Below are 21,823 nucleotides of genomic sequence, written 5' to 3'. Positions count from 1 at the left end.
CAGATTATCGGAGTACTATCATCATTCGCTTGATTACTCATATCCAATGGTGTTGTAGGTTGTGCGGAACTTCCTCACATTATTGTTTTTTTTTCTTGTATTGTTAAATGAATGCTATGCTTAATATAAGTGCATCATTATATTTTTAGTCTTTTATTGTATCTGAGATTAGCGTCTCTATCGTCTCGTATCTAAATCTGATATTTCAGACTAATTCAACGTTTGTCGGGGTCGCTCGGGGATCTTGCTCAAACTCTCGAGAATGAATTAGTAACTCTATTCTACAGACCATCATCGTTTTCAAAAGTCATAAATATTTGTTTTATATTCTGCGATTAGCTGCCGACATATTACTATTGGCATGTTTATTACATATCTAACAGGAATTTTGCACACGGTACGTTGAAAATATGGCCGTTGACGAGTGTCGACGTTCAAACTATAATGCTTTTACAGTCGAAACTAATTATCTCACTGAATAACTATGACCTGGCGGACAGTGTATTGTAACTTTAGTGCTAGCTTTTATTATAAAATAGCCCATTAATTAGCGAAAAATAACAGTATTCGTGTTTCCACGTAACAAAATACTCGTTCACAGTGAAGTTTGTTTTGCATGAAAATATTATTTGAACATTCAACGAAAACGAACCTGCGAACACTGCTTTTTGATATTTTATTTTATATTTTATCATCTACGTCATCAGTAACCTCTTATTCTCTCTCTTGTTTCTTTTGTTTATTTCAGATGTGTTATGTAGTGGTTGGTGTAGTAGTATAGTGGTTAAGGTGTAGAATTGTATTAATCACTATTCTACACCAAGATTATGTTTATAATCAATCTCACAGCTTAAAAGTCGGTTAACAAATTTTCCTGTCAAATCCAGTGACCGCGGAAAGCGAGCAAGTTAACTAATAACAAAGTTAGTTGCCAAAACCGGCGACGTGAAACGACCCCTTCAACATGACTGATTCAAAAAAGCCGCGATTTTTTTTACTTTGGCTGAACGTTATTGAAATATTTTTACTGAAAAAGATGAAACTACAGTTCAATATTGTTTTTGGGTTTATCTACCATCGATATGTCTATAGTTTAGTTAGTCTAGAGTACCTAGGCGTTTTTCCAGGTATATATATAGATAAATAATTCCATTCCTTGTGCTCATTAAAATTATGTTTGCCTGTTTACCGATAGTAATAAAATGTAACTAACATTAAATATCTATTTTAATAAGTTTGCCTATTAGTTGTATCTATTGGTACTCGTTATGGAAGAAAATTCTTTGTAGCACGGATGCCCTACGGCAATATTGTTGGTGCGAAAATATCTATAATTTTGATATTTTTAACTAAATCTTTGATAACTAAAGTTCTGTGTTTAGTAGAACAGTCTCCCCATTCCCTAGTTTGTTCTTTCGAAGGTATTTACTGTTAGAAACTACGTGTTTCGGTAGACTAAAGACAAGAATGCCTGTGGAATTGTTTGAGAAGGTTGTAACGCGTGACAAAGGGATTTATTAGATTTGTTGGGTCCCCCGGCCGTGTCAATGATTGACGCCTTACGGAAGCCAATCGGGTCAGCCTTTGTCTTGATAACTCTTATTAAATTGTTACAGGTGTTAAGGGGCCAATACCGGTATACAGTTTTAGAGATAATGTGTATAGGTACCTAGATGATATTTAGTGCTTGTTATTTTGCTAAGATTGTTAATCGATTATCTTTAGATTTCCAATATATACTTCCACAATTACAACACCTTTCTTTCTAGTTTTTTTATCAATTTTCTAAATGTGAAGGTAAACTTATTCGAAAAAAAAAATCTAATTACGATTCTAACAAAGTAAATGAATGTCCATTCAGTGTATTGAAAACCCTAAAAAGGCGAGCTAATTAACTCAAATATATCGGAACAAAAAGCTCGTTAATTAAAATCAAATCAAAGTGAAGTCTTAATTAGAGACATGTTGCATTTCCGAGTGTTCTGTAACTGGGAATTAGTTATGATTTCCAGTAATTTCTCAAACGTTGAAACAGCGGAACTTTGTAATAAAGCTCCTGTGGACTAAGTTGCATGAATGTTGGCTTCTAAGCAGTTGCCGTATTAATTGCGAACTGTCTAATGTTTATATTATCTTTATCACGTGCTTTGTATCATCTACCGACTAAATTATCACAATCAAGCAGATAATCGCTCTACTAAAACATTTGTGATAGTTGATTTCTAAAAAGATTGCAATTTATATCGTATTTATTGATCACTTCGATGAATTTATTTTCGTTTTGATGGATCTTAATAGATTATTTGAAAGATATCTATTTTTTTCGAATAATCCATTTGAAAGTACAGTGAACGAAAACAAAGTTATTTCAAAGTCATATTTTCAGAAAAGAAAAATTCTCTCTCATTGCAAAAAGTCTGCTTTTAAAAGAATTACGAAACAATGTTTTAAGAACATTATGAACTGTTAACTTTATAACATTCCTAACCTTTTCATAAAAATAAATTCTATAGGCATTTCACATTTTAAAGAAAATATTTCGTTTTTATGGAAGTTTTATTCCGGCATGGCAACTAGGTACGAAAATAATTTCGGTTTTGTTTTAGCCTTGAGCAACTTGAAACAAAAACCATAAATCAACAAAAGTCGTTAATCTCATAATGTAACAATAACATTGCTGACAGTTGTTAATACATTTTATTTGACTGGTTTCGTAAGTGTATGACTGTGTACTTTTATTAGTAGGTACAAGAAAAAAATACAGTTCAATAGTCCGTATTCTATACATCGGATTAGAGTAGTCTTGTTATCCGTCGTCACTACACTCCCTCTTTTCTTTCATTGTACGTTGTACGCGCCTAGCTTTCTACCGACTCGTTCACGTGAATATTAGCGCTTACACACACTGTAGATTAAACACTCGACAGTCAGTCTACATAAAACAACATAATAACAAAATATTGTATGCTATCGGTTCAATGGTTGGCAAAAAAAAATATCCAACAAAGATTTCAGTCGGTGTGGCCGGCGATCTTTGTAATGAACATACTAACCATTCATCTTCATACTTATTTATGAGCCCAAAAAAAAATATCGGCCGACTAAAAGTTTGCAGTGTGCGGAAGCTCTTAGGATATCTGTTCCCAATCCCTCTGACAAACGATGTATTTAAACATATGTACGTGGTTTCATGTCGTTATTTCGTGAGCGTCACACGAGCGTGACTGAACATTTTCCAAATGCTCGCACTTCGACACGCATTGTTTAAGTGTTTACACCTGGTACATACTCGTACAAACCTACTGTTTTCTTGCAAGCGGCTGATCTATAATATTTTTCGCAAACAAAGATAGAATTACGCGTAACATTGACACCGCAACATCAAGATAGATAGATTTCTGCATGTTGTTTGCTTTACACGTAATTCGTTATTGTTTTTATTGTAATTGCCTTTTTATTCAAAAGATTTATTGACAGTTCTATCTTCTTAGGGTTTCTGTAACAGGATTAAATATAGGTATAGGTACTTAAAAAGGCATTGTATAATATGAGCAGAGACCTGAGTCTAAACTGCCTCTGCCATACTCACGCAAGCCACACACTACTCAAATATGTATTAACTACAACAATGACCCAACTCTGCTAAAACTGCTTCCATTACCTGTTATTCTCGTGCATTCATTCCATTCTCCAAACAAATTCTGCAATATACATGCATTGCTGGCTGCTCGCAAGATGGCGGGTGAAAAATGTTTTTAATGTTGCTGATTCACCGCCGCCCTTACACGGAGAGGGAGTGCCTTTTCATTAATTCATTCGCCAATTCCATTCTTCTTTGCCGATTCACGGGATGAGTTAATCAGCGTAATCGTGTAGATTAAACGTGATGTGGTAATATCTAGCTATAGAATATATGCTACCAGAATAAGTGGGCTTGATTTTTGAATCCAGTTATGGTCAACGTACTTAGGTACATCTTCAATCCTCCTACACCTACTCGAAGTGTTCTTATATACAGGTAAGTAAATAAATAAAATGCCGAATGTCTACTTTATCGGTGCTAAAGTACAGTCAAAGCCGCATTACACCTCTAAGCTCTATTTCAATTAGGAGGTTTAATTAGGTTTTCTTCGAAATGGTTTCTTGCGGTGCGGTGCGGTAACCTTATTGATGGGTTCAGGCTATTGCGGTGTTCACACCGACCGATCCTAATGGTTTTTATTTGTTCGAGTGGTAATAATTTAAATTGTGCACTTCAATTTACTCGAAGGGTAATTTATATTAATGAAAAATGTACTAGAAAGCTTTCTTAAGTGCATAATCCGATAGGTTTTTCGAGATAGAAAATTATAAATGCTTGAGTATGACAACGGGTGTAGAATGAGCGATGACACGAAGTAGGTATGCAATAGGCCTATCATTGACAAGGTTTTTAGTTGACGTGTGGCATTCTATTGCATGTTTAAAGGTTGCTCATTTCATGTTTTGCTAAGTCATTACAGGTCAAAGGTCGAGATGGTATTGACCATCAATTCAAATTATATGAAATGACGGCCTCACTATTAACGGCCTTTTTATGCGACAGACGTGATATAACCGTTACATCATAATGCAAGTAATAAGTAACTTTGGATGTTAATATCACTTGAATTAATTCTAAGTTACTATTGATATCGTTTATGTAATGTCGGTTAAATAACCTAGGATCAGCAAACCGTCGATAGCTTTAAAATTTTCCTTGAATAAGTAAAGATTAAGATTTGTTTTCCTTATTGTAGGGTCGCCGGAAAAGCCTGATAATGGCCTCTAGATAAGTCCGTTTGCTGAGTTTGTAAAGACAAAAGGCGGAGGCCTGTGTTGCCGAATCTCCATTAGAATGCGATCGATACCTTCCTCAGTAAACTGTGTTATGTTTTAAATAAAACAATACGGTTCCTACACACATACGTGTTATATTTCTAAGCTTAGAAGTATCTAGTTTAGTCTCTATATGGCTCGAGTGAAGCTTTAGTGCTTGGAGTTTTATTAAGCCTGGATATTTGCCTCGTAGGATACTCGCTGCAGCGATGCTTGTGAGGGATCTAATCTAGCAGTGGACGGCTATTGCTTGATAAGATGAGTTCTGCTTTAGATATAGCTACCAACTACCAAGAAACGTACGTGTTAGAAAAAGAATACAGTGGAATTTAGAAACATTTATTAGAAGAAGGTGCTTTGTGAACGTCGGTATTACCAGCTTCAAAACTGATAATCGAAATCTGCATTAAGACGAATCGGATTACACTGATTTATTTCCACCAGAATTTCACAGTGGGTGACGTAGTTCGTCAATCCACTCCAATCAATCAATGTTTGCATATCCTAAATGAACTCGGCACTCAATTAACACGGTTGCAACGGACGCTAGACGGTCCCAGTAAAAAGAATACCGAATACTGCATGGTTTTCATAGAATCAGTTATGGCTTCCCATACTACAGACTAAAGAGTCTATGGTTAACTCTATGGTCGGCAAAAATGTTTTTTTAATTAAAATCTTGTCTCCAATCATAGATTTCAGTCGGTCTCATACCGGCTAAATATCTGATCTCCTAATGTGCGTACTACATCTTCATAGTAATGAGCCCAAACAAACTATCGGCCGACTAAAGTTCGTAAACTACAACTGTATTTGTGTACTGCACTAAAGAAGCTCATTGGAAGAGCAAGACCTTATGAGATATAACAAAGAAATCTTACACAGACTTCGGTATTATTCTGGAAGCAAATTAAAAACAAAAGATGCAGGTTTCTGTTCGAATGCAGCGCTCTGTAAACGGTCGAAATTGGAGTTGAAATAAAGGTTAAATATTTTACTCATAGTTGTACATCATATACCTACTGAGAAAATTGTTGGAACATTATTGTTAATGAAAATTATAAAATCGATCGGAAAGCATTGAACATTTTTCCGTTACACAGTGCTTATAGATATACCTAGTAGGTGGAAAATCTCCATAAATCCAATTATTTTTCGAAAAGCAAACTAGCTGCGATACAAAAATACGACATCATTATGATTGTTTAAAGTTTGCGAGGACTTTTCTATCAAAAAATATACAAAAGCGAATTTTCAGTAACAAAACTGTATTCGATATTAAAATTGCACTCAAAAGGTACATATCTAGGTATTCTTTCTGTACAGAAAGAAGCGTTGTTATAACTTTAAAGTAGGTACGTCTAAGAGATAGCTTGAGCCCAGGTGTGGAAATAAAACTGTTTGATGTATTAGAAAATATCCTCTCGCGAATCGTTTGACGTACACAGTAGAATAAGTTTTCCATACAGAAAAGGGCTGAAAATGACATTACAATGTTGACCAACTTTCCCCTTTACTACATTACAGGTCCTTTGAAATATGTTTCCATAAATAAACTTTACATATAACTCTTTCAATAGAAATCCAACAATATCGCTCTTTTTATGTAAATATTTACTGTTGGAATATCTCCTAAAGGGGATAGTGGCAATCAATACAAAATATACAGTGTCGGCGCGGGCGGTGACGTGTCAATGTCCAATTTTATTCCCCATTTTCCTCTTTCACGATTTGAAACGAATTTCGTGTATATTCAAATACTATTTATTTGATGTCGGTTGGAATGAAACATTCTGGCAAAGTAAATAATCCTCTTACGTAAAGCATAACCGACTTTGGTTTTGAACGATTTTGTATGAAATGTTTTCTTCATTCGGGATTTCGTGGATTGTTTAATTCTCTGTTGGAGTACAAAGGATTTGTGGTCATGGTTAAAATTAAAACAATCATTTATTAATTAGCATTATTTGTGAAGACCGAAAATTATGTTTTTGTAAATTACGCTGGGCTACAAAAGTGCATCAAAAAGCACTTTCAGAGATCGTTTTCAGAAGAATACAAAGTATTATTTAAAACTTTTTTATTTTGTTTTCAAAATGGAGCGGTTAATAAAAGCACTGGTGAAAAATAGGAAATTGTATTGGATATCTCTTCATGCATAGTAATTGTGGGACATTTTTTCGATATCCTATCAAGCGCCCGATCGGACAATTGGTAGCCGGCACCAACGTTTTGATTAAAGTGGCACGGCTATAGGTAAACCGAAAAAATTATACTTCGATGTTGAATGAATCTGTGAAATGATCATGTAGGAATACCAATGTCGTTCCGGTGCAATAAATAAAACGTCAGTTTAATTGTTATATAACTTTACTTTTGACTATTATTTGTATCTGTGTGTGGAAACGGCTGAACCGATTTGGCAGCCGTTTTTAATTCTTGGCCGATTTTCCAGCAGATGCGGCTTTAGTTTTCAACGATCAAGGTACAATTTGCTTTCAACTTGGCGAGACCACGACGTAAAAAACAACACCCATTTTATTTTTGACTTTTGGCACGGGTATTTTTTTCAGTTACTTTTTTATTAGATGAAAATTTTATCAACAAACATCAAATTAAAATTAATAATACCTATATTTACAGTATGACACTAGAATAATAATATCTTCTATATCATGATCGGGGAATGAACTTGACCTTCCCGCCATGCTTAGGCCTTAGGAACACGCTGTAGGGGTCCGTCTGCCAAGTCTGAGGTCCATCGGGCTCTATTCTGTACTTCTTGATAATTTGAGCGATGACTGCTCGTATTTGCATCATGCCGTAGCGTTTACCTGGAGAAAGAAAAGCAGTTGAGAATAAGCTCATTCTTTGGTCTCTTGCCATGAAGCTATTTTTCAAATAATCTAGATAGTCAAAAGATGTATCATTTATAAATATGTCAGGACATAATAAAAACGATACAAACCTTTGACATGCTCTAACATCCAAAGTACTAAGAATTGGTGAGTAGTATTTTAGTACGAAATGTTGTGCTTAAAAAGAAAAGGTCTTTTCTTCAAAAGATATACCTACGACTCATTAATAGAGGGAAAGTAGACCAACATCCAAACATTTCGCCCATTCTCCTTTTACTCACCTATGCAGAATCTCGGCCCATCACCGAACGGTATGAAGGTGAAATCATGGTTATCAGTGTCGGTGGAGTTGTTGAACCTGTCAGGACGCCACTGCTCGGGCTCCGGGAAATATTCCTCGTTATAATGGATGGCCACTACGTTCACGAACACCGGTGTACCAGCTTCTACTGTCAGCTCATCCGTCAACTGGTTCTTTTTATTGCACATCCTGTCCAAGTGTGGCACTGGAGGATGCATTCTCAACGTTTCTGTAAGATTATATTTTTAACATTAGCACAAAATACCAAAATAATAGCCGTCGTACCAAAAAAACTTTTAAACGTCAGTTGAACACTTGTCTAAAAAAAATTTGGCAGCAAAATGAACCATACGTCAACGTCATAATCTGACATTTTTTTAGACAAGTCTAAAACTGACGTTAAAAAGTTTTTGTGGTAAGACGGTAGATGTTTATAATGTTATATCTACGTCGGTGTCACAAATAATCGTGCTTCTATGTGTCTGGTAAGTTAAATTGTATGTACCTTGAATGCACGCGGTTAAGTATTTGACTTTCAACAAATCGTCGTAGTCCAGAACGTCTTTGCCACTTTCCTTCAATGCTTCGCTCATTTCCTCGTAAAGTTTTTCCTGTAAATGAAATGGGAGAATTTAATACAATACGTAATTATAAAGAAAATTTACCTACCTACGTATAAGCAGATGGTTTTTAATGAGCATCTTGGAGAATACGAGGGGTGTAAATGTGTAATATTTATAATCTTGCTTTTTCTGGTAAATAAAGGCACAAAGCAATAGTGTAGATGGATTTCTATTGTTTATTTAAGTTTGTCGTGTTAAATGAATTGAATGTGTCAACGGCCTCTTAAAACCTTTTGTATGTAATGTACTTACATACTTTTGAGCCGTATTGTTAATCAGGATAAATGGTGCGTAATCATGTCAACAGTATAATGATATTTAATTACCTGTTCATCAGGGTGATGTGCCAGCTCGTGCAGTACATACGACATGGTTGTGGATGACGTTTCCATTGAACCCAATATGGAAAAAGCGGCCTGAGCCATCATTAAGTTTTCCGATAATTCTGAAAAAAAAAAACGATAATTTCTTACGGAATTTTGAAGGACATAAGAAAAATAATATTGCTTAATGAAATCATTAACATAGCTTTTTACTTTTTGTTAGGTAAAGGCATATAGCGCTTTCACGCGGATTGTCGCATACATTTTTAAATTATCTGATAAAGAGTGAGTAATTTTGCCAGGCATTGAGCAAAACTGCGAGCGTAGCTCTATTGGCCCGTGCGGTTATCGGCATCATGAGTCCCTTAATACTTCTAGATATAATAATTGGTAAAGTGATTCATGTTTATTGATGTGATAATTATTTTTGAGTAGGCATACAATGAGCAGATTATTATATTTTATCAAGCCTTTGAAGTTTTTATCTTTATTACATCATACCATTTTCTCATTCTTCTTGTCAGTTTTTTTTAAATAAAACGTGCTAATAATTATTTAACAATACTTTGATAATATTCAAAACGCGGAAGTTGGTAAAAATATCTATATGGAAAAACTACAGAATGGATTTACATGAAACTTGGCAGTAGTATGGCTTATGTCAGAATAACATTTAAATGGCCATGGCTATAATTCATATTCCAGCAACTGTAGTTCAAGTAATTGTCTCGAATCTAGGTACGTACACTGTTCGATGCTTTGCGCATGAGAAACCGCTATATCAAAGAACTAATCCCTACTGAGAAATATTAATCTTCCGATTAAGGTTTACGGTGAAATGAAAAATGGGATAAGTTTCCCGGAAAATCTAAACCACTTAAAGTGGTTTTTATGGGGAGGAAATTGTTTAGATAGGGCGGTGTTTGTTGGGTTAGATAGTTTTAATATTTTCCTTTGAGCTCTTGTGATATTGGCAACTGCTTGTGTACTTACGTGAGCCAGATTCGGCGGGTAGTTTTGAGTTGGCGTTTAACTTCAACAAATGACTAACGAGATCCTTGTCGCCAGTGTGACCAGTTTTCTCCCGTTCTGCAACTACTTCACGGTATAACTTTTTTGTATATTCCGTTGCAGTTTGAGAAAAGAGTTTTAATCTGAAAATAATGGACGTAGAATTTTAAAAAGAGAATCATGGGGCAAGAGTAGGCAAAGCAATTTGACAGTTGTCAGATGAAGGGAGATGTAATGTATTCATTGACATTAATTACCAAAGAATTGGATGGGAATAGCTTACGAGAAACGTACCTGAGAAGTTTAGCAACAGCAGGAAGGAAGAAGATCATGGTGAACTCCAGCCCTCTCCAAAATGTCCACCTCATCATATAGCGAGTGATGAAGAAGATAGGCGAGGTCAGATCCTTCAGGGAGCTCACTTGAATGCCAAACACGTTGTATGCCAACGTGTCAGATGTGTACATGGAGAAGAGTTTCTGTAGGTAATGGCGAAGAAGATGCACTTTGAATAAGGATAGATAGGATTTGCTTCAGTGAGTATTTGACCATCAAAACTGGAATGGAATTGTTTTGATTTCCAACCGACTTAAAAAATTGAGGTCTCAGTTTGACTTGTTAATGTATGTTTGCGTTAGATTATCTCACGTTTGGCTGAATCACGGAGTAAAGAAAGTTCCCCATTAGCTGAACCGATTTTGATGCGATTTTCATTATAGTATTTGTCAGACTTTAGACGGTATATTGAAGTCATCGGTGTAAGTTTCTACTTAGGCATCTATTTTTTCTACGATCTCATAATCTTCACACTCATACTGTCTCGATTGTATCGTTCACTGAAAATTACCTTAAGATCAACAGGCTTGTTGCTATCAACATGGTCCTTCTGGATCCTGTTCACTACTTCTTTGGAGTTGATGTTCATTATTTCAGTGATGTTCTTCAATCGCATGCTTGTAAATGTTGGTGTTATTTCATGCCTCATTTGCATCCACATCGGACTCTATAACGAAAACAGCCATAACAGTTAAAATTACGTAAAATGTCATCTTTATGTGTGAAAGTCGATATGGTTAGAAATATTGTCACTCGACGGCAGATGAAAGAGTATGGAAGGAGAAAACATGCTGCGCCGATCCCAAATAAAATTGGAGTACCTAACAGCCGATGATGGTCACCCTTGCAATTATTTCTAACGTCTGTACACTTTAGTTCCAAACATTTTTCTATCCCTATGCTACATCATCGATTGCAATCTTCAAATTTATTTTAATTGTCTCGTTTCTTCCTAGCCATCGTGTGTCCATAAAAATTATAATGACTTAAACATATAAATACGATACATATGTACATAGCGTCTAAGCGATAATTAATAATGTCCATATTAAAATAGCAGTCAAAACAAACATCACTTAATTGTTTATATTGCTCCAAACACGCGAACTTGGCGCTAATAAAAACTCTTTACAAAAATTATAGCAGGTTGTTGCGCAATAACTCGTGATGTTGTATATACATATTTTCTTAATTATAACCATTAACAGTATCTTCATTTGTGACAATACATACTAATTGTTTTCATTAACATTATAGGACGTGATATTATTGTTTATCGTTTACAGGTTATATACGGCTTATAAGTAGGTATGCAGTATCAGTTCATTTATTGGGCCTATAGTTAGAATACAGTTCTGATCAGACTCGAACATTGTATGTATTGCCTACTGTAACATGTGTGATCAGAAAAAGCCTAAGAAAACAAATAACGGAGGATAAGCATTATAACTTCTACTTATGTTATAAAAAATATACTGGCATAAAACTGTGTTGCGATAGGTCAAGGTTAACCGTTGGCATTTTTTTTTACTTTTCAAGTGTTTGTCAAATACGAACCATAGTTCGTTCCCCTTTGTTAAAAAATATGAGTAGTAACAATATCTACATATATACCTATACTATGTATATTATTAACCAAGGAATAGGAATATGTTTATTATTTATTGTTATGAAAATGTTTAGGTTTATGCCTTTTTAACTTATTCATGAATGCCATTGCAGTATGCAGATTTGTACAGACGTGTTAATAAAACAAAGGTAATACAATAAAATATAGATCCTCAATGGACGCTATTATAGTGTTTCTTCAAAGGTTAACAATATAAAAATGGATTTTACCGTCTTTAAAAACCAGGAAGTAGCGACTATTATATATATTGCAATTATGTATTTCGTTAAAGGACTTGCTCAGATTAGTTTGAGCTAAAAATAGTGGATCTTGATGAACTCTTAAATAATAAAAACGAGGTAGAGGCAGGTAAAAAAATATTGACAAAAAATTATCGCGTCTTTTGTATTGTAAAGGACCGCTTCCACGTATGTTTTTTTGCGAATAATTAAATGTTCATTTATGGATTTATTCAAATTGAAGCTTCCTAATTATCTCCTCGTCATTAACTAACAGATCCCGGTTGCCCCTGTAATCTGAAGAAAAATATGAAGCTTCTATCAAAGTTACATATACTACAAGAATCCTGAAAGTTTTTCTGTGATGCGGGTAAAACCGCGGGCAGAAGCAAGTTTTGTATACGTTGGTCTTGCGATTTTTGTGTCAATGTACTGGGAGAAACGCATCTTAAAATTTTCCATATTCTGTTAGATAGGTGTAGTTTTGCCTTGTGAATAGAACAATAGAGTTATTTGAATAAGTAATTTAATGATATTCGATCTTATATTGACAATATTGATGGAATATTTCACAACTCTAAACAAACATCGATTAATTTTATAATCATTTTGTGTGAGACCTTTCTGGCAGCAGAATAGGAGAGTCTAAGAAAATATACAGCAGGTATATGCCCTACGATTCCGCACACTTATATAAACGTATGGGATGAAGGGTTTGACCCGGACTATTTAACTCCTGACCACAAATGAAGCACAATTGTACAGCTAAGGACCTATAAAAGAATGAAAAATTAAAACAATAGGATAATACCTACAGTAATTTACATGTTTTTTTCTCGATTTCAGACGCATAAAATAACGCAAAAAAATTACAGCACCTGTAACTCCAGGTTAATAAGGTATTCCAAAGGTCAAGCCTTTTTGAAATCGCGTAAGCAGTTATTGACCTCTTTGATTATTTATAAACATTATAACATCGACGCATCGAAGAGTTAAACTTCCGCATTCTTGAGCTGTTGTCAGTTATGAACATTCTGTATTATAGTACGAACATACCTTAATAGTAAATAAATTCAGCGCTCCCAAAGGGTCGTCATCGACGCCTGAAGCGATGTATCTATCTTGATAACTATCACTTTCTTTCACAATAACTTTCTTCGCAAGTTCCTTCGAATGTATCACAAGGGCTGGTTTCCATGACAGAAATATTCCGAAATAATCACATTTATACTTCTTGCTTAAGCAGTAGAAAACATCCCAAGCACTAGTTCTCATGAGAAACGAAAGGCTTCCAAAGAATAGTTTGGGCTCATCGTAAGGAACGCCTCTGTCTTTCCAGTAGCCATAATTACTTCGTGAGAAGAAATAAAACACAATCAAACAACACAGAATAAACACGAGTAACAACTGAATGATAGAAGCGATCATGGCGACGTACGATCTCCTTGCGCGTGCGAATTAGAATACCATCAGGTGTGTCCACCGATTTGCGTAAATAATGACTGAACAAACTAAACTGAACACACGTATTTGTATGTTTAAATCGAGTTTTTTATAGATAACAAATTCGATAAAACATCATTGCGTAATATTAACACTGTCGTGCTAAGGAGTACATAGTTTGTTGAGGTATGAGTAAATAGTGTTGCAAATATGTTGAATAAATTAATGTGTTCCAAGCGTATTGCCGGCGCCTCTGCACGCGGATAAGTTTGCAAACGTTTATATGTGACGCTTCGGAGTAACCAGACTAATCTAAATAGAAGATTTGTTTTCAAGCATTCATCATCATCATCATCATCTCAGGCATAGGACGTCCACTGCTGAACATAGGCCTCCCCCTTTGATCTCCACAGATACCTGTTGGAAGCGACCTGCATCCAGCGTCTTCCGGCGACCTTTCAAGCATTGCTTGTGCTTTATACAGGTGGGTTCACTCATCACCTGTGCTTTATACAGGTGCATGTCTTTTGTTTTAAACAGTTTGTTATGGGGCTTGCTTATTAATGGCTTCCTTCCTTCCTGATCTCAAATATAGAACAATATCTTTCCATCCTGAGTCGGGAACTCAGTCGGAACTTGGAATACTAATAACATTCTGAACTGTGTTTGGCTCTTTTATGATATAAACGGTACGGTACGGATACGGTAGAATTTATTCTATTTAGGCACTTGTAATGGGCTGTGAAAGTAAAAAAAGAAAAGTAAAAGTATTTAAAGTAAACCCATATCTTATTAAATACTTTGAAGTTTTTATCCATCAGAGGGCTCACAGGGGACGGTCCGTTATCAATTTAAAATTAGTAAAACGACCGACGTAGAGATTAAAATTATCTGAGTTAATGGCAAGATTGTGAGGTGCCTAGAAACAACAATAAATTCCATAGTTATGTTTAGTATTTACCTAGATAAAATGAAGGTATGCGTGTGTGTGTCTGATAAAAATGTGTGGACAAAAAGAGCTATTGTGGCTTCAGGCGTAATTTGACCTTATCGACTTCAAATACAAATAAATCTGTTATTCTGCTGAACTCCAAACAAGGGAGTGGTTGATTCTAGGAAGTAGAACTGCAAATCATCCTCCGAGCCTTTTTCCCAAACTATGTTGGGGTCGGCTTCCAGTCTAACCAGATTCAGCTGAGTACCAGTGCTTTACAAGAAGCGACTGCCTATCTGACCTCCTCAACCCAGTTACCCGGGCAACCCGATACCCCTTGTCAAAGTCAAAGTATCAAAGTATTTATTATTTGTAAAACATAGGTGTAAGATAAAATGAAGATCTTAAAGTTAAAATAGTGCGCTATGTTTTGTCTATGGTGAGACGTACAAATATGGTTTAAACTACTTACTAGAATTAAAATAATAAATTTTTACAATTAAAACTAGAATTAAATATCTAAATTAGTCTAGTAGTCTTGGTTAGACTGGTGTCAGACTTACTGGCTTCTGACTATCCGTAACGACTGCCAAGGATGTTCAATGACAGCCGGGACCTACAGTTTAACGTGCCATCCGAAACACAGTCATTGGTATCTAAGATATACTTAGAAAGTACATACAAACTTTAGAAAAGTTGCATTGGTACTTGCCTGACCTGGAATCGAACCCGCGCCCTCACACTCGAGAGGTTGGTTCTTTGCCCACTAGGCCACCACGACTTCTTAGGAAGTAGAACTGCAAATATTACTCATATTTAAAATATTCATTTAAAATAATTAAAAGCCTGGCTTAACCTGGTTTTCAAAATAAAATACAATTGGTGTTTTTTTTTATGAAATGTCGTTCGCTGCCATCCATTTAACTTTTTTGTAATAACACTGTTATTCTTTTAACTCTAGGGAGTCGATTGCTGGTCGATGAAAATTAAATTTTAACACATCGACACCTCCTACGTTTATTATCGTAACCAACAAAATAACGATTTTGCTTTTTTTACATAAAACAACTTATTTTTATTTCCATTTATTTATTTTTAAACATACTTATATTTTACATTTTTAGATATTAAATATAAATCTATACTGATATTATAAAGCTGAAGAGTTTGTTTGTTTGTTTGTTTGAACGCGCTAATCTCAGGAACTACTGGTCCGATTTGAACAATTCTTTCGGTGTTAGATAGCCCATTTATCGAGGAAGGCTATTGGCTATATCCGGGTTCGTGCAGAGGTTCCCACGGGATGCAGGTGAAACCGCTGGCAGAACCTAGTGTAAAATTTATGTTTAAAAATAAATAAATGGAAATAAAAATAAGTCGTTTTATATAAAAAAAGCAAAATCGTCATTTTGTTGGTTACGATAATATACGTAGGTAGGAGGTGTCGACATACAAAGTAATCAAAATAATACATTACGTTATTAAAACGTCTTCGCAGCTCAGCTATTCTTTGTTTAAAGTAGGTTTTGAAAATGAAACAATAAGCACCCAAGTAAAAACTAAAGTTTAATATTTTAAGCTTTTATTTCTTAAGGCTACATAATACATTTTTTTTACAGTTTTTTTATTACTTAAACTTCATTAAAATACATACTTTAAACATATTCGTTTGTCAGTTAAGGTTGTGAATTATTCAGTCTAGTTTCGAGGGATAATCTTGACTTTGCCGCCATTCTTAGGACTCAGGATGACGCTGTAGGAGTCGGACTCCACGATCTTAGGTGCATCAGGCTCAAATCTGAACTTCATAATCATTTGGGCGATGGCTGTGCGTATTTGCATCATGCCGTAACGTTTACCTGGAAAAGTAAATAAAAAGTATTAAATAATTACAGATTCGTTACGATACTCTTTAGTGAACCTCAATGCAAGCGTCGTCATATATTACAATGCTTCTTGACGTACACTTCCTGTTTAATAATAACGAGCTTCTTCCGACTGAGATTTTGCCAACGTAGGAGAAAAAGCGTGCCGGTTCCTAGCACTAAGTAAATCAACCAGCATTACAATGTTTATACATAGGTGACTCAGGTATAGGTACTAAACACAATAGTTATACATTTATGCAGACATATTGGGTTCTGGTTACTTGACGTTGCAAGGATAAAAAATAGAATTCAACCACTAATTCAAAAAAGGAGGTTCCTATAGCTATCTTAAATCCTTAATACATGTTTAAGTTTCGGATGGCACGTTAAACTGTAGGTCCTGGCTGTCATTGAAAATCCTTGTTAGTCGTTACGGGTAGTCAGAAGCCAGTAAGTCTGACGCCAGTTTAACCAAGGGGTATCGGGTTGCCCGGGTAACTGGGTTGCGGAAGTCAGATAGGCAGTCGCTTCTTGTAAAGCACTGGTACTCATCTGAATCCGGTTAGACTGGAAGCCGACCGAAACATAGTTGGGAAAAGGCTCGGGAGATGATGACATGTTTAATTACGAACCTATGCAAAACCTCGGGCCTTCACCAAAGGGTATAAACGCAAAGTCGTGGTTGTCACTGTCATTAGAGTTGATGAACCTCTCTGGTCGCCACTGCTCAGGCTCAGGGTACGAGTCCTCATTGTAGTGGATGGCCACTACGTTCACGTACACCGGTGTTCCAGCTTCTACCGTCAGCTCGTCTGTCAACTGGTGGGTCTTGTTGCAAATTCTGTCCAAGTGCGGCACTGGAGGATATTTTCTTAGTGTTTCTGCAAAAATATTTGGTAGCATTTATTTATTTATACATTTTAAAATGTTGATTACAAAACAGGAAGTTTTAACAAATATTAAAAACAATAACATTTTTATTTACTTTCTACATTAATTAATAATTAAATTAAAATAATTTGTTATTATGAGCACATTATTATAAAATGTATATTTCATGCTCCTTATGAAAATTAATTTACGTCAAACCCTGACGACCCTGACTTACGTCAAAATTTGCCTGCTAACCACGAAAAAAACTAAAAGAATCTACGACAGAATGACAGACAGAGAGAATGATAGACAGAGTGTGATAGAAAGTAAACAAAAGACCTCATTTTCTTTACATACCGTGCATGCACGCGGTTAAATATTTGACTTTCAACAAATCGTCGTAGTTCAGAATGTCTTTCCCGCTTTCTTTCAGCGCTGCGCTAACTTCCTGGTAAAGTTTTTCCTGTAAGAAATAATTCAATAACGATTAAATTAATTAAAGTTAATTGCTTTTAAAATTTTCGTGCTACTAAGGACTCATTGGCATTAAGGTTTTTGTGTTTAATGTTTGAGACGTTTGATTAGAAGACAAAACACCTTTTTTTGTTTGTTTAAATAAGGACATTATCTGAATAAACTTAAACATCATACGTCCTTGTGATATACTGGGTGTCCAAAAAGTTCTTTGAAATTTAAATTTCGAATAAAATTCAATTGGCGCGCAAGAATGGCGCGCGGGGTGCGGCGGTAGCACCAACGGTCTTTCGGAATTCATTCGCCATGGAACGTTTTACCGGAGCGGACCGTGCTTTTTGTGTGCGTGAGTTTTATCACAACAATGGTTCATTTAGATGACGATATTATTTCAGTACCTGTTCTTCTGGATGATAGGCCAGTTCATGAAGCATATAGGTTAACGTTGTGGAAGATGTTTCAATTGCACCCAAAATAAATAACGCAGCTTGCGCCATCATCAGGTCATCAGCTAATTCTAAAAGGTAAAAAATATGCGATAAATAACAATCAGGGAATTTTCAGAATATTATCAGTCATGAACACTGACATTGGATAAATAGATATTTTTTATTAACGAGTAAGATAAGATGTTTTCATCTGCCACACGATTAGATCTCTATCGGTCTCTATCGGCGATAAGTTTTCAGACGGTGTTTATCACACTTTTTTGTTCAGCATTGATATTATTTTCCATTGTTTTGATTTTCTTTGTAGTACCTAAGTTATTAAGTATGTTGTTGTTATTACAGCCTTTTTATCGTCCCACTGCTGGGCACAGGCCTCCTCTCACACGGAGAAGGATTGAGAATTAATCACCACGCTTGCTCAATGCGGGTTGGTGATTTTAGACTATACTCCAGGTTTCCTCAAGATGTTTTCCTTCACCTTTTTATCAGCCATTGGTGTCCAAGATATACTTTGAAAGTACATACTTAGAAAAGTTGCATTGGTACTTGCCTGACCTGGAATCGAACCCACACCCTCATACTCGAGAGGTTGGTTCTTTACACACGACTTTTTTAAAGTTATAAGGTACGTGTGACATTTTTAAGTAAAGTTATTATGTCTTTATAGTATTAACATTTTCAGGTTAAAATATTAGTTCCTCAGGACAAACTTACTCGCGTCGGAGCCGGCGGGTAGTTTCAAGTTAGACTTAACCTTCAACAAGTGATTAACGAGATCTTTGTCGCTGCTTTCTCCAGTTTTCTTTCGTTCGGCGACCACTTCCTCGAATAACTTTTTGACATAGTCTGTTGCAGGTTGCGAGAAGAATTTAAGCCTGAAAATGATCGAACAAAATACATTAAATTAAATATGAAAAAAAAAAATTGAAAAAATATGACGTCCTTTGCACACCTAACTTCTTAGTTTAATACTAGGTCTAATTTTCAGTTTCCTTTGGTACCTTCTCTAAATGACGTGAACGGAACTTATAATATTTATTAAGTTTAATTTTATTATCTTGAACAATAACCGGTACCTCATAAACTCAGCGATGGCAGGTAAGAAGAAGATCATGGTGAACTCGAAGCCGCGCCAGAAAGTCCACCTGACCATGTGTCGCGTGATCAGCCAGAGCGGAGAGGTGAGCTCCTTTAGCGCGCTCACTCTGATGCCAAACACGGTGTATGCTACCGTGTCTGATGTGTACATTGAAAATAGTTCCTGTAATTATAATGACAAGTGTTTTTTATATTTTTATTTCATACTTAAAAATGCAATTGATATGGATTTTAATGAATACCTAAATGAAAAACGATAAGTGATGAACATTTCACTACTATACATATTTGAAAATTATGTAAAATCAGTTGTGTCTTTGCAGTCCTGAGTAAATGCAATCTAAAAATCTGTAGCGTAAACCGGCTCTGCATGTTGAGATAGACCCTTTGCTATCAATAAAGGACGAATTTTGTAACCGAATTTTGACAATATTTTTATTCAACTGACATTAAATTTTCAAGAAGGTGTCGACAAGTAAGAAGAACATAAAAGTGTGAGAATAAAAAGCCCCAGCGAACGATGTTTTGTAACTCTGACCAGGTATCGATCTTCGATATCATTTCTTTTTTTGTTGGCCACCGTAGCTACGTCTTGGTGACAATTGATTCTTTTTGCTTTTGTGTTATTGGCCGTTTCTATATTTTATATATCTGATATCGAAACATCGTTATTGGCGTCCTTTGTAAACTCCCGGTTTCAGCAGTGAAAACTCATTAAACGTAAGTAAAATTAAGCGAAAATTGTATTGACTATGTTATTTTTAGAAATTGATCGATTTGAAAGTAAAATAGGTAGGTACTTACAAACTTTGAATTGACTTACAAGTTTCATCCTTTTTCTGCTGAATTTCATATATCACATGAAGCAAGCATTACTTCCTGGACAATACTTAGGTACCATTACAAAACATTTACCTTCAGGTCAACAGGCTGCTTGTTTTCTACGTAATCCTTCTGTATTCTGCGTACGAGTTCGCTGGAGTTGATGTTCATGAGTTCAGTGAGGTTCCTCAAACGCGAGCCGGTGAACATTGGGGATACTTCGTGCCTCATCTGGACCCACATTGGACTCTGTAACGAATATTTTCCGTTGAAAAAAATATGATTCAACAGACATGATTTTTTGCCCGTTTAAAGATGATGAAACGGAACCCTTCGTGCTCGAGGCCCACTTGACTTGGCCGGTTCGGAAAAACACTGGTAGCCATTGCTATGAAACTCCTTAATTTTTTATAGTAAATATAGTCAATTTTAATAACCAACGTGATGACTTTCCGAACATGTAGTTAGTTAACATAGTTTTGTTACAAATCGAAACACATTTTAAAAAAATGTTTCATTAGGTACCCTTTTTGTCAAAATAACCAAAATAATTTCAAACCATAAGATAAAATTCGTACCTTAAGTGTAAATAAATTACATGAACCCAGGGGATCATCGTCACGTCCTGCATAAGAATATCGGTCCTGGTAGCTGTCACTACTTTTCACTAGAACCTGTTTCGCAAGTTCCTTCGATTGGATCATGAGGGCTGGTTTCCATGACATATATATTCCAAAATAATCACACTTGAACTTCTTGCTGAAGTCGTAGAAAACGTCCCAGAAACTTCTCCTCATCAGGAACGAAAGACTTCCAACGAATGGTTTCGGCTTCTCGTAAGGAACGCCTCTTTTTTCCCAGTAGCCATAGTTCTTCCGAAAGAAGAAATAGACCACGGTTAAACAAGTTATCACAAAAACCAGAAACAACTGAAGAATAACACCGAGCATGGTGACGTTCGATCTCTTTGCGTTTTCGAACTATAATATCATCTGTTCGACCACAGATTTTGGGAGATACTGAATTTTAAACTGTATTTGTGTGTTGCTGTATTTTGTAGATAATAAATTTATCAACACATTACGTTCCTTTATCAGTGACACGCTAAGACTATTCTGTGCTGTGTTGTGATTGTAGCCCAAGCGATATAATTATGTCAGTTTTTGTTGCTACTCGTTTCCTGCGGTTTCACCTTCGAACTACTTGACTTTATGACCAGTATCAAATCAATTAAGCCTGTGTCCCGTGCCTACTTTAGCTGTAGGTATTTAACTATTTAGTACGTGCAATTAAAATCCAATGGTTTAGTCGAAATAGGTGGCATGACAGACAGCCCGATTGAAATATAGGTAATGTGCAATAACATAAATAATGGATACTGTTAGGGCATAGACCTTTTATCAATCATGCATCCGTTTTAACCTCAGTAGGTCAAAGTGGAAAGTTTCCAAGCTCGGTTCGTTTCCTCTTTGAGCTTGACGGATGGAATTAAATTTGTTTTGCCACCTGGTGAGACGTATGGCGGGTTACGTGAATTTGGCAAAATAATCCATCACGCTTTGCGTGTCTTTTGAGCCGGGCTCTAACACAATGGTAAAGTTAAGTGTAGTGGTTTCATTTAAAACCTGCATTGAACGCCTTGTTCCACATTTGAATGATATAAAATGTTGTTGCGCTTTTGTTTAATATAAATACGATGCATATG

At 35.6% G+C, this 21,823-nt stretch overlaps 2 protein-coding genes across 3 annotated transcripts; both read right to left on the bottom strand.

Annotated features, from left to right (window-relative positions):
• Positions 1 to 7,209: 7,209 nt before the first annotated feature.
• Positions 7,210 to 13,684, bottom strand: LOC124642311 (cytochrome P450 6l1-like). 2 transcript variants are annotated; one of them, XM_047180693.1, is made up of 8 exons: positions 13,214 to 13,674; positions 10,821 to 10,976; positions 10,268 to 10,452; positions 9,956 to 10,116; positions 8,966 to 9,084; positions 8,522 to 8,627; positions 7,997 to 8,245; positions 7,210 to 7,691 (listed from the first exon to the last, which is right to left on the bottom strand). In XM_047180693.1, exons 1-8 carry the CDS (start codon positions 13,583 to 13,585, stop codon positions 7,531 to 7,533), a joined length of 1,509 nt encoding a protein of 502 aa, XP_047036649.1. In that variant the 5' UTR covers positions 13,586 to 13,674; the 3' UTR covers positions 7,210 to 7,530. The 2 variants fall into 2 exon arrangements, with proteins under 2 accessions (XP_047036649.1, XP_047036657.1); XM_047180701.1 differs by having other exon boundaries at positions 7,473 to 7,691; positions 8,074 to 8,245; positions 13,214 to 13,684.
• Positions 13,685 to 16,099: 2,415 nt separating this feature from the next.
• Positions 16,100 to 21,148, bottom strand: LOC124643267 (cytochrome P450 6k1-like). Its single transcript, XM_047182178.1, has 8 exons — positions 20,697 to 21,148; positions 20,212 to 20,367; positions 19,275 to 19,459; positions 18,913 to 19,073; positions 18,148 to 18,266; positions 17,633 to 17,738; positions 17,035 to 17,283; positions 16,100 to 16,393 (listed from the first exon to the last, which is right to left on the bottom strand). Exons 1-8 carry the CDS (start codon positions 21,066 to 21,068, stop codon positions 16,233 to 16,235), a joined length of 1,509 nt encoding a protein of 502 aa, XP_047038134.1. The 5' UTR covers positions 21,069 to 21,148; the 3' UTR covers positions 16,100 to 16,232.
• Positions 21,149 to 21,823: the final 675 nt, after the last annotated feature.

Source organism: Helicoverpa zea, chromosome 2, assembly GCF_022581195.2.
Source record: "Helicoverpa zea isolate HzStark_Cry1AcR chromosome 2, ilHelZeax1.1, whole genome shotgun sequence".
In the NCBI taxonomy this organism is placed as follows: Eukaryota; Metazoa; Arthropoda; class Insecta; order Lepidoptera; family Noctuidae; genus Helicoverpa; species Helicoverpa zea.
This window is presented reverse-complemented; position numbering and strand designations above follow the sequence as displayed.